This window comes from Pan paniscus, chromosome 9 (genome assembly GCF_029289425.2).
Source record: "Pan paniscus chromosome 9, NHGRI_mPanPan1-v2.0_pri, whole genome shotgun sequence".
In the NCBI taxonomy this organism is placed as follows: Eukaryota; Metazoa; Chordata; class Mammalia; order Primates; family Hominidae; genus Pan; species Pan paniscus.
The window spans coordinates 124,590,795-124,607,387 of NC_073258.2; the positions used below are offsets into that span (position 1 = coordinate 124,590,795).

At 37.2% G+C, this 16,593-nt stretch overlaps 1 protein-coding gene across 1 annotated transcript; it reads left to right on the top strand.

The window, feature by feature from the left end:
- The first annotated feature begins 8,371 nt into the window (after positions 1–8,371).
- Positions 8,372–15,773, top strand: LOC100972169 (olfactory receptor 8D4). The gene is made up of 2 exons (XM_003819960.5): positions 8,372–8,462; positions 12,622–15,773. Exon 2 carries the CDS (start codon positions 12,637–12,639, stop codon positions 13,579–13,581), a length of 945 nt encoding a protein of 314 aa, XP_003820008.1. The 5' UTR covers positions 8,372–8,462; positions 12,622–12,636; the 3' UTR covers positions 13,582–15,773.
- The last annotated feature ends 820 nt before the right edge of the window (positions 15,774–16,593 follow it).

Genomic DNA, 16,593 nt, shown 5'->3' on the forward strand with positions numbered 1-16,593 from the left:
ACTGAATGTCTTCTTTCTGTTCTTCTGCTTCATACTGTGCATATTTTCTAAAATTATTTTTCACATAATTTTATAATGTTTTGCTTGTAAGTATATTTTTCCTATATTGTAAACTCTTCGAAGGCATTTTTTCCCTATAGTTGTATCCCTAGTGCCTGAAACAGCACCTATTATGCATTACACAAGATTTACTGAGCAGATAAATTTTCACTGCTCTAACACTGACTAGATATCCTACTATTCATCTTTCTCAGCCCCCTAAATGCAATAGATGGGTATACTTATGAGTTAATTGAAGCAGTGTCTCAAACATCTGACCTGTGGTGTTAGAAAAATGGGAAGGAGGGCTTCACTGTTTACATTCTTCACCTTACTCTGAGAAATAGGATCTAGTATTTAAATAGTCACTAGGGCAATTTATGTTCTAATTTGATGTCTCCACTCCTCAGTTATTAATATAAATGCCTTCTTCCAGCTATTTTGTCATCTTTCCCATATCTCCACATATTTAGTGTGATTTCCTACCGTTATTTCGTTTTCTTGAGGGTTGAGATACTCTGGGCTTTCTTTCCCAGGCTATCCCTCCAGATGAAATGTAGATGAGAACTCAAAGGTGGTATAATCATCTGTAACCACAGCCTGCATAACAGTGAAGTTTGATTCCCTTCTACCTCTCTAAGTGAAGGAGCTGAAGACAGAGTTCCTAAGAAGGCATTTTTTAAAAATTTATGATGAGTTAGCAACGGACAAAGATAAGAAAATATCTTTATTGAAAAAGGCGAGGAAAGGTCAACATAGTGAGAAATTGAAAGGACTTAGAATTATTATTGAAAACAAAAGAAAAAAGGAAGAATAGACAACAGCAATATGCAAAAATATTTAGAAAAAATCCATAAATTATACTATTCTACCACAGCAACTAATTTCCTTTGGCGTACTATTTTCCAGATTCTGTTTACACGTACACATGTTCTACATGGTTGCAATCAAAACATTCTTATAACTAGTAGTGTGAACAGTTAGAAACAGACTTTAAAATTACAATTTTAATAAATGCATACACAGTCTATTGTGTCAATATACAAAAAGTGTGTGATAACAAAGCTGGGTGCAGTTGTGTGCACCTGTAGTCTTAGTAGCTTGGGAGAAGGAGGTGAGAGGGTGAGACGAGAAGATGACTTGAGCCCAGGAGGTTTAGGCTTTGGTGTGCTATAATCACACCTGTGAATAGCCACTACACTCCGGTATGGGCAACCTAGTGAGACCTTGTTTCCTAAAAAAAAGAAAAATGTGTGTCATAACATTCTCCAGGAGTATTTAGGTGTTTTTCACAGATTGTACTGACACCCACCTTGAAAAATGGGATGGAGTTAGAGGAAGTAGGTGGTTCACATATCTGATTCCCTCACCACTCCCTCCTTCAGAAGCCATCCAACAAGCACTATTAATAGCAGCAAACAGATCTGAAGCCCTTTATGTTTTAGAAAATACTTCTGTATCTATTTCTTACTTGATCTTTAAAAGAACTTTTAACATTCATATAGAAGATCTGTTGGTAGTATTATATATCTAGCTTATCAATATTGAAACCTTGGTGAAAACAGGCACAAAATCAATGGAATAGAATAGAGAACTCAGAAACTAATCCACGTATGTATAGCTAACTGATTTTTAACAAAGGCACCAAAGACATACACTGGAAAAAGGACACTTTCTTCAATAAACAATGCTGAGGAAACTGAATATTCATATGCAGAAGAATGAAATGAGATATATTCTTACCATATATACAAATAAACTCAAGATGGATTAAAGACTTCCATGTTAGACCTCAAACTACAAAACTACTAGAAGAAAACATAGGAAAAATGCTTTAGGACATTGGTCTGGGCGAAGGTTTTATGGGAAAGACTTCAAAAGCACAGGAAACAAAAACAAAAATAGATAAATGGGGCTATATTAAACTGAAAAGCTTCTGCACGGCAATAGAAACAGTAAGCAGAGTGAAGCGATAACCTGTAAAGTGGGAAAAATATTTGCAAACTATTCATCTGACAAGAGACTTAACAGCAAAAAGTTAAATAACCTCGTTAAAAGTGGGCAATGGAACTGAATAGACATTTCTCAAAAGAAGACATATTAATGGCCAACAAACATATAAAAAATGCTCAAGATTTATGAGAATAATCTGGGTAATACAAATTAAAACCACAATGAAATATCACCTCATCCCAGTTAGAATGGCTTTTACAACAAAGACAACAAATAAAAAATGCTGGTGAGGAAGCAGAGAAAAAGGAACTCTTATACACAGTTGGTAGAAATGTGAATTAGTACAGCCATTGTGGACAACAGTGTGGAGGTTCCTTGAAAAACTACAAACAGAACTACCATGTGATCCAAAATCCCACTACCGGGTATATATCCAAAGGATATATATACCCGGTATATATCCAAAGGATATATATACCGGGTATATATCCAAAGGATATATATACCGGGTATATATCCAAAGGATATATATACCGGGTATATATCCAAAGGATATATATACCGGGTATATATCCAAAGGATATATATACCGGGTATATATCCAAAGGATATATATACCGGGTATATATCCAAAGGATATATATACCGGGTATATATCCAAAGGATATATCCCAGTACCCACTACTGGGTATATATCCAAAGGAAAAGAGATAAGTATGCCAAAGAGGTATCTAAACTTCAATGTTTATTGTAGCAGTATTCACAATCAAGATATAGAATCAATCTATGTGTCCATCAACAGGTGGATAAATAAGAAAATGTGATACATATGTGTATATATATATATGTGTGTGTGCACACACACAGTACACACACACACACACACACACAGAATACTATTCAGCCATAAAAAGAATAAAATCCTATCATCCACAATAACTTGGACGTGTCTGGAGAATGTTATGTTAGGCAAAGTAAGTCAGGCACAGAAAGATAAATACCACATGTTTTCACTCATATGTTAGAACTAAAAAATTATTTTGAGCTCATAAAAGTAGAGTAGAATTATGGGTATTAAGGCTGGGAAGAGTAAGGGGAAGGGGAGGATGGAGAGAGGTTGCTCCATGGATACAAAATTATAGCTGGATAGGAGGCATGATTCTAGTGTTCTGCAGCATGATAGGGTGAATATGGTTACATATAATTTAGTGTATATTTTCAGAAAGCTAGAAGAGAACTGTGAATGTTCACAACACAAAGAATGATAAATGTTTGAGGAAATAGATATACTAATTACTCTGAGCATTATACATCGTATAGACATATTGAAATATCACACTGTACCCCATAAATATGTACAATTATTTCATGCCAACTAAAAATAAAAAGGAAAAAGATAAGAAAACCTTGGCTTACAAAGGTGAGATCACTTGTGAAAAGACCACATACTACTAGTTAATAGCACAAATGGATCTTAATAAGTCTGGAAAATGAGAAGCCTGTGTGTGCATTCATTTTCTCTCTCTCTCTGACTCTCTCTGTGTATCTGCTCCATCCAGATATTTAGTTATTAGATTAGTAGGGTCCACAAGAGAAATGTACAACATGAATCACAAATTATGTCAGCCTTATGATAGATAATTGGGAAAAGTACAGGGATGATTTTTAAACACTGGAATCCACTCGGGACTGTATACACATGTGCAAATGTTGTTCCACCTGTAGGGATCTTCAAAAGTAGAAACTATAATATTGTAGCATTAATGATTACAGGATTCATTTGCAAATAATTGAACATAGTCCCAACTGGGGCAATTAAAACTTTTTAGAAACAACACAAGCTCTGGAGACCATAAAGGAAAATGGAATGATTACTAATCTAAATAAGCCAATGTCACTTAGCAGCCTGATTAGGTATCTATGATCCAAACAATAATTGCAAGATCAGGAAAGTCTGATAATAAACTTCTGAACGTCTGTCTCTCAGGGCTGGAATTTCATGGGCAAATCTTTTATTCGATTGGCATGGCATAATGACATTTTGATCAATGATGGAATGCATCTATGACAGTGGTTCCATAAGACTATAATAGATTATAAAGGATAAATTATATAATTTATCTTTTCTATGTTCAGATATGTTTAGGCACATAAATACTTGCCATTGTGTTATAATTGCCTGAAGTATTCAGTACAGTAACATGCTGTACAGGTTTGTAGTTCAGGAGCAATAGGCTATACCATATAGCCTGGGTGTGTAGTAGGTTATACCATCTAGGTTTGCGTAAATACATTCTATGATGTTCACACAGCCACAAAAGTGCCTAAATACCCATTTCTCAGAATGTATCCGCATTACTAAACAATGCATGGCTGTATTTTAAAGTGAAAGCACGTGTCTACCTGCCTGTACTCCACTAGAAATATTCTTTGGCTTGGAGTTGAGAGGCCATATGCTGGCAGTCCTCACTATATGAGGCCTTGGTAGTCTGATTCATGGCCAAGAAACATGTTTCCAAGGCAGTACTATCTCCTGCTTTGTGTAGCTGAAACAGCTGTTCCTGACATCCTTCTGAAGGGAAAGACACAAAGGGGACAGTGCGAAACCTGGGGGAACATATATAAGAGTGGGAGGTTTCTCTTCCACTTGTTGGGCCTTAGTGAAGCTACTGCTTGTGTTAATGAGTGAAAAATATCTGTGCAACATGTTTGTGGTATATGTCCATCGTTCCACTCAGATCGTTTTTCATGGCACTTGGATTCCCTATTCTTTTCTTCATCAGGATACCTTCCCAAGGTATAGGCATGTGTCATTAGGACAGGATTCCTTGGTGTGCAGAAGTGGATGATGGCATTTTGCCACACTACAGAATTTCTTGACTACGTAAATCTCTGGAATGCTTATTGAAATGGAAGGTTCCTGTTCCCAACCACAGATTTGCTGAATCAGAGCTTTGGGGGCTGGGGGAGGAGCCCCTTTTTACCAGCTGCTCTGGGTGGTTGTTTTTAGCACGCTAACATTTAAAAATCTTTTCCAGCGATAGCACAGTTAGCCTGGCACCTAACGATGTTGGGACATGTTGTAGTACTTCATTTTTGGAGATGTTCCTTATCTTTTTAGACCCTTTGTACAGTGGTCAGGTTCTTTGAGGAAATAATCCACAAGTTCAGGAATTCTAAATCTAGGGATCTTTTGGCTTCTGGGGCTTCTCTTCAAGAATCATTCATATATCTGAGTTTTATGCATTATTTTTGGAGACAAGAATGATAGAAAGATTTGGAGATATTTCCCTAGCAAGGTGTGCTAACTTTGTTATTGGATGGAGCCTTTGCCCCAAATCTGTGTTTCCTTTTCACATTTCACAGTGTGTGCAAAGTCACCTAGAAGGACAATAAAACTCCTCTTTATCCATCTCCAAATATAAGCAGCCAACTTCCTGTTTGCTTTTCTCTTGGGGCAGCAAGGCATGAACTCTTGCATGAGGGACTCCTAGATTTGCTTCTTGGGTCTGCCGTTTATCAGCTGGGCTGCCTTGAGCAAATATAATGGTCACTCTGGGCTCTGGTAGTCTCACCAGTGCAATGGAGCTAAATGTTTAACTCATTGAGTGGTTACTGCCACTAATGGGATCAGGTTTACAAAATGCCTGGATCAGTACGCAACAAATATCAGTTTCTTTTGCCATTTCTTCCCGTGTGTGTGTGTATATGTGTGTATGTGTGTGTACGTGTGTGTGTTTGCATAAGTGGGTCTGTAGGCAGGTGAGCAGGTCAGACATATGTAGACATATCAGGTGATATAGTGAAGGCCATCTTTAAGATTCCATTTTCATCAAAACCAGGATTTCTTGAAAAATTCAAAAGGAGAGAAAGCAGGAACTTGATTTGCTGAGTTTGACCTGGTAAAAGAAGCCATATTCACCCTTAGGAAGGTGAGAACAGTATGGAGGCTTTCACTGAGAGCTGACTGGGCCATGTTTCTTTGCATTTTCATGGTACTTGAGGGAAGTAGAAACAAATTTAATTTTAGTATACAACTCTGGAAAATATTGCTGCACCATTAGCATTTCTTGGATAAAAGCTCTAGCAATGTACAGTGCAGAATACTAAATGTGAGCAAGGTGTCTTTGCTCTACCTACTCTTGGCTCTGTTTGGACTAAGACAGCAGTGCCTGGAGGAGCAGCAGCAAAGGCCAAGGTTGCCTGGTGGAGGCAGCTGCACACTGCTGGGTAGGGTGGAGCAGAGTTTCTTCCCAGTGGGCAGGAAGTTGTTTTCTAGGACTTATCATGGTGATAGTGAGAGTGGTAGGAGGAGGCTAATGGTCCTGTGGTTCTTCCCAAACCTAGACACCCCTACTGAGTACTCAGAAGGCCCTAGCTGAAGGGTTACAAACTAAAAATAAACAAAAGCCCAGATAGCAATAACAACAAGAAGAACAACAAAACAACCTCTTTAGATTCCCAGCTTTATACTAGCCCATCTGACTTTATACTTTTCTCATTTCTGACCAAAAACTTCCTGTACACATTGGAAGGAATCTCTAACATAACTGTAAAGAGATTGCTATAGCTAAGTTAACTTTGACTTACCCACATTAACAAAGAAGACTAACATATAATCTGAACATTTCTCTTTGCCTTTGGATTATATTTCTTCATTTGCTTTTTTTTTGTTTGTTTTTTTGCGATCAGATATGCTCCATATTATATTTGTGTAGCAAATCACTAATATTTTTTAGTTTCAAAATAGACTATTTGCATAGTGAGGCAGCAATACACACACACACACACACACTCTGTCTCACACACATGATCATAACAGGGATTTACTTCACTAAACATTATTCATAATATGTATAATTCACAGGCTGGTAATGGGTATCTAGACTATAGCTGAAGTTTTGTGTTTTAAGCATTTGACTCCAGTAGGCCTCTATGCAATAAGCTTGCTTGGACAAGTATAAGTAGGATTGATGGTTATTTATAATATTTGATTTTAAGAATAAGCAAGAATATTGTGTGTTACATATCTGCTCTTCTAATACCATAAGCTTCCTCATTCATGACTGATTTCCCCTGGTTAAGAATTGATCTCATTTTGTTATTTATCTAATAAGTGAAAATCCTCTCCTGTAAGTTGGCCTATTTTAATCAGCATTTCAGATCACGATCTTCTAGACAGGAGAGAACAAAGTGTTTTGATTGAACTAGATGCTGGGTAGGAATGAGGATGATGCTGAAAAAAGTAAATTCTACTCTAAGCCGGTCATTGCGATAGGCCCTAATGAATGAGAAATTGTCCCTTGTCTCAACGGGGGGGGGGACAATTCCCAAAGAGCAGGGAAGACAGGCACAAATACATGTATGGGGGGACAATGTTAAAGCAGAGGTCAGTACACTGGGAGAATAGTTAAGGGAATAGGAATGGTACCAAAGCACTTTTCCCAAGGAAATAAATTGACATTAAAACATGTTTTAATAACCATCCAATATGGATGGGGGAAAGACCATGCTTTATTTATCCTGGCTCCATCTCCAGAAATTTAGTGTCTTTGACATGGTAGACACTATTGATTATGAGATAATCTGAAGTGGTGTCACAGTTTTCCCCAAAGCCAGATCTGAATATAGCTGTTTGCCCCTGAAAATGTGGAGGCTTTAAGTGCATGTGTTATTTTAACAGAGCCACAAAAGGCTCACCCAAGGATCACCAGGCACATTCTTCCAGATGTCCTGGAAAGCCATTAGAACAGACTGGAGGGCTGGACTCAGACTCATTCCTCTGACTCTTCTTCCATCATTAGCAGACACTAGAAACACTGAATCTACTGCTTTCATCCAAGAAACACTTCAGCTATTCCCAGTGTTCTTCACATATTCCTTAGGTTTTCTACTTCTCAGTTCCTTTGCTTATGCCTTTATCTACGTCTTGAATATTCTTTCATATCCTCTCAGCTTAAATGGATCCTCCCCACCTTTGAAGGCATATTTTACAATCTACCTTTCCATGAAGATCGTCCTTATCGCTCTAGACAGTAATGATCTGTTCCATCTCTGACCTCAAAGTCTACCTACTGCTTATTATACCAAGCACTGTCTATGATGCCTCATTTGTTCAACATTTTAAAATGCAAGCCATGTGTTAGACCATGTATCTTCCCCGACTGAATGGCAAGGGGCATTAGTGTGACGAATCCATGTTAGATTCCCAAAATGATAGGCCAGTTCATGGATAGTTCTTACAAATACATAGGCTGCTGTACCTCAGGAGACAAGAAACCCTTGGGACTACTGGTCTTTATATTTCTTGACACAAAATACCTGAACTGAGAATAAAAGTCATAGCTTCTTGTTAGCTGTTGTCACTCAGACACTTAAAGAAGAAGGTAAAATCAATCCATCTCTACTCCTGAAGTGATGAGGTTAGGAGAAAGAAGAGATACTCACCTACAGTCTTCAGGAGGAAAAAGGTGAGCTTCAGAATTATGATGTTCATATTATAAGTATATTAAAATGTGTTCTGAAATCAATTCCCGATTGTCCCCATGGGTTCTCGAGCTGCATGTTTGAGGCCACTGAGTCACAGAAGTTTAGGGAAGAGGCCATAGGCATCCATCTCAGACTCATTTATGCATTGTCCAGTCACCTTACCTAAGTATCTTGTGTCTAATATATGAATTAATCTGTGAAATCACCTGCTTTAAAAATATATTTACAAATATATTTATGTGAACCTTATAATATGTAAAATACATTCACAGTTATTGTCTCATTTGATTTGCATAACAATCTTTTGAAGTATTTATTATTTTTTACAGATTAAAATGTGAAGTTCAGAGAGACTTTATGAGTCAAAGGTTGCACTGTAAATCTTAGAAATGAAAATGATACTGCATCTTATAACTCAGGGTTCATGGTCTTTCTGTTACCTCTGTACTAATGGTTTCTTTCTTTAAAAGGGGACAATTCAGATTTGAAAGATTTAGGGAAAAAGATCACATTCTAGACTTCTGTTGTCCAGTAATATAGCCACTAGCCATAGGTGGCTACTGAGCATTTGAAATCTGACCGGGTATAAAATACACTATGGATTTCAAAGATTTGTATAATAAAATAACGTAAAATATCTCATTATTTTTAAAATATGAATTATATGTTGAAATGATGTACATGTACATCATTTTGCATGTACAGTTGGCCTGTGTGTCTGTGGGTTCCACATCTGTGGATTCAGCCAACGGCAGATGGAAGATTTTTTTAAATGGGTGGTTATATCTGTACTAAATATGTACAGACATTTTTCTTGTTATTCCCTGAACAATATACTAAAAGAAATATTTACATAGCATTTACATTATATTAGGTATTATAAGTAATCTAGAGATGATTTAAAGTATACAAAAGGATGTGCTTAGGTTATATAAAAATACGACACCATTTTAAATCAGGGACTTGAGCATTCAGGAATTTTGGTATCTGAAGGGGTCCAGGAACCAGTCTCCTATGGATATCAAGGACTGAACTGAGTTAAACAAAACATACTAGTAAAATGTATTTTATCTTTTTATTCTGACTTTTTACAAAATGAACTTCTAGGATGTTTTAAATTGCCCATGTGTCTGCATTATATGTCTATTGGGCAATGCTGATCTAGCATTTACCTTTGCAAAATACTTTCAATAGTCATAGTTTTAATAATACTGTGAGATGCATTGAAATGTTTAAAAACACTTTTCTTATGATTTTAAATTGCTAAAAACCACCTGAGTCCTGAATGAGGTCTGAATCAATGTAGTAGATTATTTTGGTCAGAAATACAACCTCATAAATTTGTATCCCTAGGCTAGTCAAGTTTACTGTTTATCGGTTGGTTAAATAAAGTAGATGCTGGTTATCACTGCTTACTTTTGTGTGGACTAAGATGGAATGTGTATAATTTTTCTTCCTACAAATGCAAAAACAGAATACAATTTGTTGCAATAATCTATTTGACATGCACATTACACTGCCATGGAATCTCTGAGTTTTCAAATAGGTGGCAAAATACTGAAATGTAAAATTGTACAGTTTCTATTCTTCATCTGAGAAGGCTTTCCTTGAGAAGAAGTCTTCAAAGATGGGCTTTACATAATCAGGTAATGCTTTCTGGCACAAAATGAATCAGAGAGAAAAGTTTAGAGAAGGAAACAAGAAAGAAGATCGATGACTTCAGCTCTAGGAGAAAATAACCGAAAATAGTGCCTCTCAAATGTTAATGCACTCACAAATCATGTGAGAATCCCACTAAAATGTAGATCCTTACTCAGCGGGTGTGAGGTAGGGCCTGAGACTGTGCATTGCTAAAAAAATCTCTTGAGTGATACTGCTACTACTGGTTCATAGACCACACTGTGTAGCACGAACCTAAACCACAGAAATGTTTTAGAAAGTGAAAACACAGGAAAAAGAAACCTCACAGGCTTGAGAAGAGGGAAGAACAGTGCAGGACACTAGAATAAAACAAGGAACATGAGCAGAATAAGACATTTTTCTTGGAGAGGGAGCCCAGTAGGAATTAGGGGGCATGCAGGAGAATTAAATATAAGAGTGGTCAGTGTGTTTGTAACACTCAGGACAGATTTTAAAACATGCTTTAAAAAAGCCATGATATCAAAGACAAAAAACTGAGCATATAGGTTTTTTGAACATTATTTCGATAAGCCTCTGTGACTAGACTACACACATGCATGCTAACTGGTAAGGAGTAATGGGAAAGGAAGACTCCGGGTATTTCTGTAACAGGCAAAGAGCAATTGGACACTCACTTTTGCACGTGATCCTCCATCTCCATCATTTAGGATGAGAGAGGAGCAGATACAAAAGACACAGGTTCTGAAGAATGGGGAAGCCTGCTAAGAGAATAGCTGTTCAGTGCTCATGCAGCTTATTTGTTTTAAACTGTGAGAAGGATTTGGGAAATAAGGAGTCACCTGCATCCTGGGAACTCAAGGTGCCTACGGAAGTTTGGCTTGTCCTATTACAGCAGTAATATATTGGAAACAAGAAGACATGAACAGCTTATTAAATAGCCAGGTAGCTGGGCAGAATGAGAAAATGCAACCCTAGACAATTGAGCCATTTGGGCAAATATGAGAGTCTAGAGTGAGCTCTGGGAGAGGCCCAACACTAAACAAAGGGTCAGCTTTTTCAGAGATAAGGCCACGATTGACCCCAGAATAGACGATTCCAAGATGTGTGCTATGTGGGAGCCTCCAAGTGGCAACACAAACATCTGGGTTGTTTGCATTGCCAGTAGTGGCAGCACTAGTGTGTTATATTGGACTCCATGGCCTTGGCGAGAGATGTAGCCTTAGCCTGGAGGATGGCCAGAGATCCAGAAGGTAGAAACAGTTTTGGGAAGTCTGCCATTCTACTATCATCCAGCTTTTTACTCAAGTGTACGAATAAACTTCCCACCTGGAAATCAATGTATGATTAGATTAAAAATAGAACAAACACACAAATGAAAATATAGTTTTCTAAAATACATTCTGAGCCATGCTTGTGCTATAAAATGTTTTTAAAAAGTGTGCAGTTGGCCTATCACCAAGTAAGTTTGATAAATATTGTATTTATATAGTCCTTCAGGAGGACTGAGGCATCCTGCAGTTACAAAACCAGTTTAACTATGTAATTCAGGATGTCTGAAATCATACGATCCTCAGATACTTATTTAATGTGACACCTTTTAACATCTCCCTGGAATTATTCTTTTGCTGAACACCCTTGGAAACCTTGATGTAGAAAATTATAATTCACCTTAACAGTAGATACCTTCTCTATAGGAAATCCTGGAGGAAGAGTCAGCCTTTGGCAAATGTGTCACTAGCAAAAGTATTCTCATAGTCCTCAGCCTCTTGTTTATGCACCTACTTAACTAATTTGCTTTAAGAAACTGTGGAGTCCTAATTAGGGAAGGGGAGTCAGGCTGGTGGGAGCAGGGAAAAGCAAAAAGAGAAAGCAGATGAGCTACAAGTCTGCCTTTCTTCATGGCCCAGGACACACAGTCCTCCTGCACAAATAACTCACAGTCTTCCTGCACCCAACTATCACCAGACACCTGCAAATTAGCTCCCTGCAACCTTGGTGTTATCAGTACTGCACAAAGCCCTCTTCAACAAACAGCATAAATACCATCCTATACAATTTTCAGCAAGCCTTTGTTTCTTTGCAGTCAGCTTCTGCTGACTAGCTCGTTGTCTCCCTGGCAACGTATTTTCCTACTTTCTCTAATTAGTCTGTCTTCCTTTACCTACAACTGTCTTGCTGAATTCTTTTACTCCAGTGGCTGGCATTTCTCCACAACAGAAATCCCCTGGTTTTAAGCATTAGTCTTGTCTCTAACTCTGGAGTAAAAGGTTCTGTCGTTTGCTAAGAGAATTTGTTCCACTGGAGGGTATGGAAAAGTGTGTTTCTGGTTCCTAAAATCTATGGGTAGGTAGTTGCTTACCGACTCCATTTCATCTGAGTGTTCACTTTTTGGTTTTCATAACACAAAGTCAGTGTTTTCATAGATAGAAAACACTGATATTTGTTTTCTATAGAAACAAACACTGATAGAATTTGACTTTTTCTCTCTCATCTCCACAGATTTCTCGGAGAAGAATGGGTATAAAAAACCATTCCACAGTGACTGAGTTTCTTCTTTCAGGATTAACTGAACAAGCAGAGCTTCAGCTGCCCCTCTTCTGCCTCTTCTTAGGAATTTATACAGTTACTGTGGTGGGAAACCTCAGCATGATCTCAATTATTAGGCTGAATCGTCAACTTCATACCCCCATGTACTATTTCCTGAGTAGTTTGTCTTTTTTAGATTTCTGCTATTCTTCTGTCATTACCCCTAAAATGCTATCAGGGTTTTTATGCAGAGATAGATCCATCTCCTATTCTGGATGCATGATTCAGCTGTTTTTTTTCTGTGTTTGTGTTATTTCTGAATGCTACATGCTGGCAGCCATGGCCTACGATCGCTACGTGGCCATCTGCAGCCCACTGCTCTACAAGGTCATCATGTCCCCTAGGGTCTGTTCTCTGCTGGTGGCTGCTGTCTTCTCAGTAGGTTTCACTGATGCTGTGATCCATGGAGGTTGTATACTCAGGTTGTCTTTCTGTGGATCAAACATCATTAAACATTATTTCTGTGACATTGTCCCTCTTATTAAACTCTCCTGCTCCAGCACTTATATTGATGAGCTTTTGATTTTTGTCATTGGTGGATTTAACATGGTGGCCACAAACCTAACGATCATCATTTCATATGCTTTTATCCTCACCAGCATCCTGCGCATCCACTCTAAAAAGGGCAGGTGCAAAGCCTTTAGCACCTGTAGCTCCCACCTGACAGCTGTTCTTATGTTTTATGGGTCTCTGATGTCCATGTATCTCAAACCTGCTTCTAGCAGTTCACTCACCCAGGAGAAAGTATCCTCAGTATTTTATACCACTTTGATTCCCATGTTGAATCCCTTGATATATAGTCTGAGGAACAATGAAGTAAAAAATGCTCTGATGAAACTTTTAAGAAGAAAAATATCTTTATCTCCAGGATAAATATGCTCTTTATTAAGATCTATTTCTGTATTCATAATCATGATTATATGTATATATTTATACCTTGACTATTTAAAAGTAATTTGAGGGCCAGGTACGGTGACTTACGCCTGTAATCCCAGCACTTTGGGAGGCCGAGTTGGGTGGATCACGAGGTCCGGTGTTCAAGACCAGCCTGGCCAAGATGATGAAACCCCATCACTATTAAAATTACAAAAAAATTAGCAGGGCATGGTGGTGGGCACCTGTAATCCCACCTACTTGGGAGGCTGAGGCAGAAGAATTGCTTGAACTCGGGTGGCGGAGGTTGCAGTGAGCCGAGATCGCACCATTGCACTCCAGCCTGGGTGACAAGAGTGAAAGTCTGTCTCAAAAAAAAAAAAAAAAGTAATTTGAAATCAGATGAAATTATATATATTTAGATTAGTAAATATATGCACAGATAATTACATTAATAACATGTAAAACAACATATATGAAAGTGAAAAGTAAAAAATATTTTAAATTTAAAGTTAATACCTTTGCTGGGATTGAACAACAATTTTTATCTTTAGTTTCCTGAATCCAAGCCCAAAAGGAAATCATCATCATGGTGTACTGCATAGTCATATCAGAAGAAAACCACACCTAATTTCAAAAAAAATTGAGCAGCATGATGGAAATTATTACAACAATTTTGTAATAACTGTGGGAGAATTTTTCTTGATTGTTTCTTATAAAGGGCTTCTTGAAAGCCAGTATTGTCTTACAGTGTAATGCAATGAAGAAGATTCAACAAAGGACTAAGCTAATATGGTCTCAGTATTTGGCAGCTGTTGATCCAAAAATAAGACTTAACAACGACTAGATGAAGAGATGATGTTTATAACCTTATTAAAATGTCTTGTTTTTTTTCAGCATGACCAGTATATGTGCAGTATTTTGTAACTTTCTGTTTCTTTTGAGTTGGTATTTTCTTTGTAAGCTGTAACTAGGTGTCTTTAATTTCCTCCACATGTTTTGAGATAAAGATAATGAAAAAGCTTATGATTTTTAAGAATGAACCTATACAGTGAACCAAGATGGCATGCTGTATGGGGAATGTGATGTATTAGCTAATTCATTTGTTCAGCATATGCTTATCATGGACACCATGTGCCAGGCACTGTTCTGAGTGTTGGAATATTATGGTGAATATGATAGACAAGGTATCTCTTTACTTTTAGGGGGTTAAAAACATGATAGATAATACAGAGGTAGTTCAGTGAACAAACATAATTATAGACATAGATAAGTCCTTTGGAAAAAATGAGTTATGTAATTTTCAGTGGTTCAAATTCTACTCTCAATAGAGCTCTTTGAAGAAAGGACATTTGAAATGAAACCTAAATGAAGAAAAGGGTACAGTTATGCAGAAACCAGAAAGGCAGCGGCAAGTACAAAGTCGAAGGCTGGAACAAACTTGGCCATATTCAAGAAACAGAGAAGGCAGTATGGCAGACGGTCAGTGAGAGGGGGAGAAAAGGAACCAAAGGAGGTTGGATAAGTAGGCAAACTCTAGATCACTTAGGGAGTTTTAATTCTATCCTAAGTACAATGAGAAGCAATTGGAATGTTTCAAAAGCAGAGCGATGTAATCTGTTTTACATTTGAAAAATATCTTCTGGTTATTGATTAGAAAATAGATAGATATTTATGTGTGTGTATGTTTGTGGGAAGGGTTAGATAGGGAAAGATAGTGCTATTGGCCAGAGTGGAAGCAGAGAGGGTACTTTTGATGCTGTTAAACTTATTTTGGTAAGAAACAATGTGATTTTAGTTCCAGGAATAGCAGTAGAAATAAAAAAAAAATAGATTCAAGACACATTTCTGACTGTGAATAAATAAGATTTGCTGTTGAATTGAAAGTGTGATGCTTGAGGATGATATATTTTAATAAAGTTAAAATAAAAATTTCAAAATAAGGAAAATATAAACAATAAAAGTGAGTCAGGACCAGTCAAAATAAAAACACAGATGTATCATAAAATCCGAAATAGTTGCAATGTTTGATCTTCATATCTGTCTGAGTTTCCAAGTAGCCAAAATTAACATAAATATAATAGTAGAGTTATACAGTTTTCAAGGTATGTTAAACAATGCTTATTATAAAGAAGCAAGCATTTCAGCTATTCATAGTCAGCAAAGTTTTCTCATAAAGTAAAAATCACTTCTAACTCACTTTCTCTTCCCCAAAGAAACAAAAACAATTTACATGGAAATTTACATAGGAGTTACTGACAGATACCACTAGACAGAGCTTTTGCAAGAAGGAGAAAAGCTGTGTTGTTTATATAAAGTGCTTAATTTTTTGTGTGTCTTATATCTCCATTATGGGATGCCTCTCATGTTACTGATTAGTTAACAAGGACCTGAGATATTTTTCTACTTAGAAGATTTTTCTGACTCCTGTTTAGAAGGTCAGTTAAGAAAATTAGGAGAGAGTAGGTAAGAAATGGTTTGACTGAGGGATGATACATAGGTGGGGTTACTGCATTTACTCTTGTATGCATATCCATGGCAGGCATAACTTCTGCATTATGGTACTCCAAAAAATTCAGATGTGGTGTGGTCTCCTTTTTTTTTTTTTTTTTTTTTAAACTCAGTGCTCAAGACTACCACTGTCATTTGACTAGCAATGACATATATAAAGAAATCTAATTTCCTTGGGGCTTTTACTAATTTTATATGCAGCTTATTCATTTTTCAATACATTTTCCAAGGCTGAGAGACTACATAATGATTTAGGAACAACATCCTAGCCAGGACTAAAGAGTATTTGTTTTTTGTATGTTCTCTTTGCATATATTCCATTTAAAATTTTGAAGGTGGAAGGTGGAGCAAGAGGGTGGAATAGAAGCCTACATTCTTTGTCCCTCTCTGCTGTAACATCAAATTTTTAACAACCATCTGCACACAGAAAAGCACCTTCACAAGAACCAAAAAGCAGGTGAGCAATCGCAGTACCTGGTGTTAACTTAATATCATGGAAAG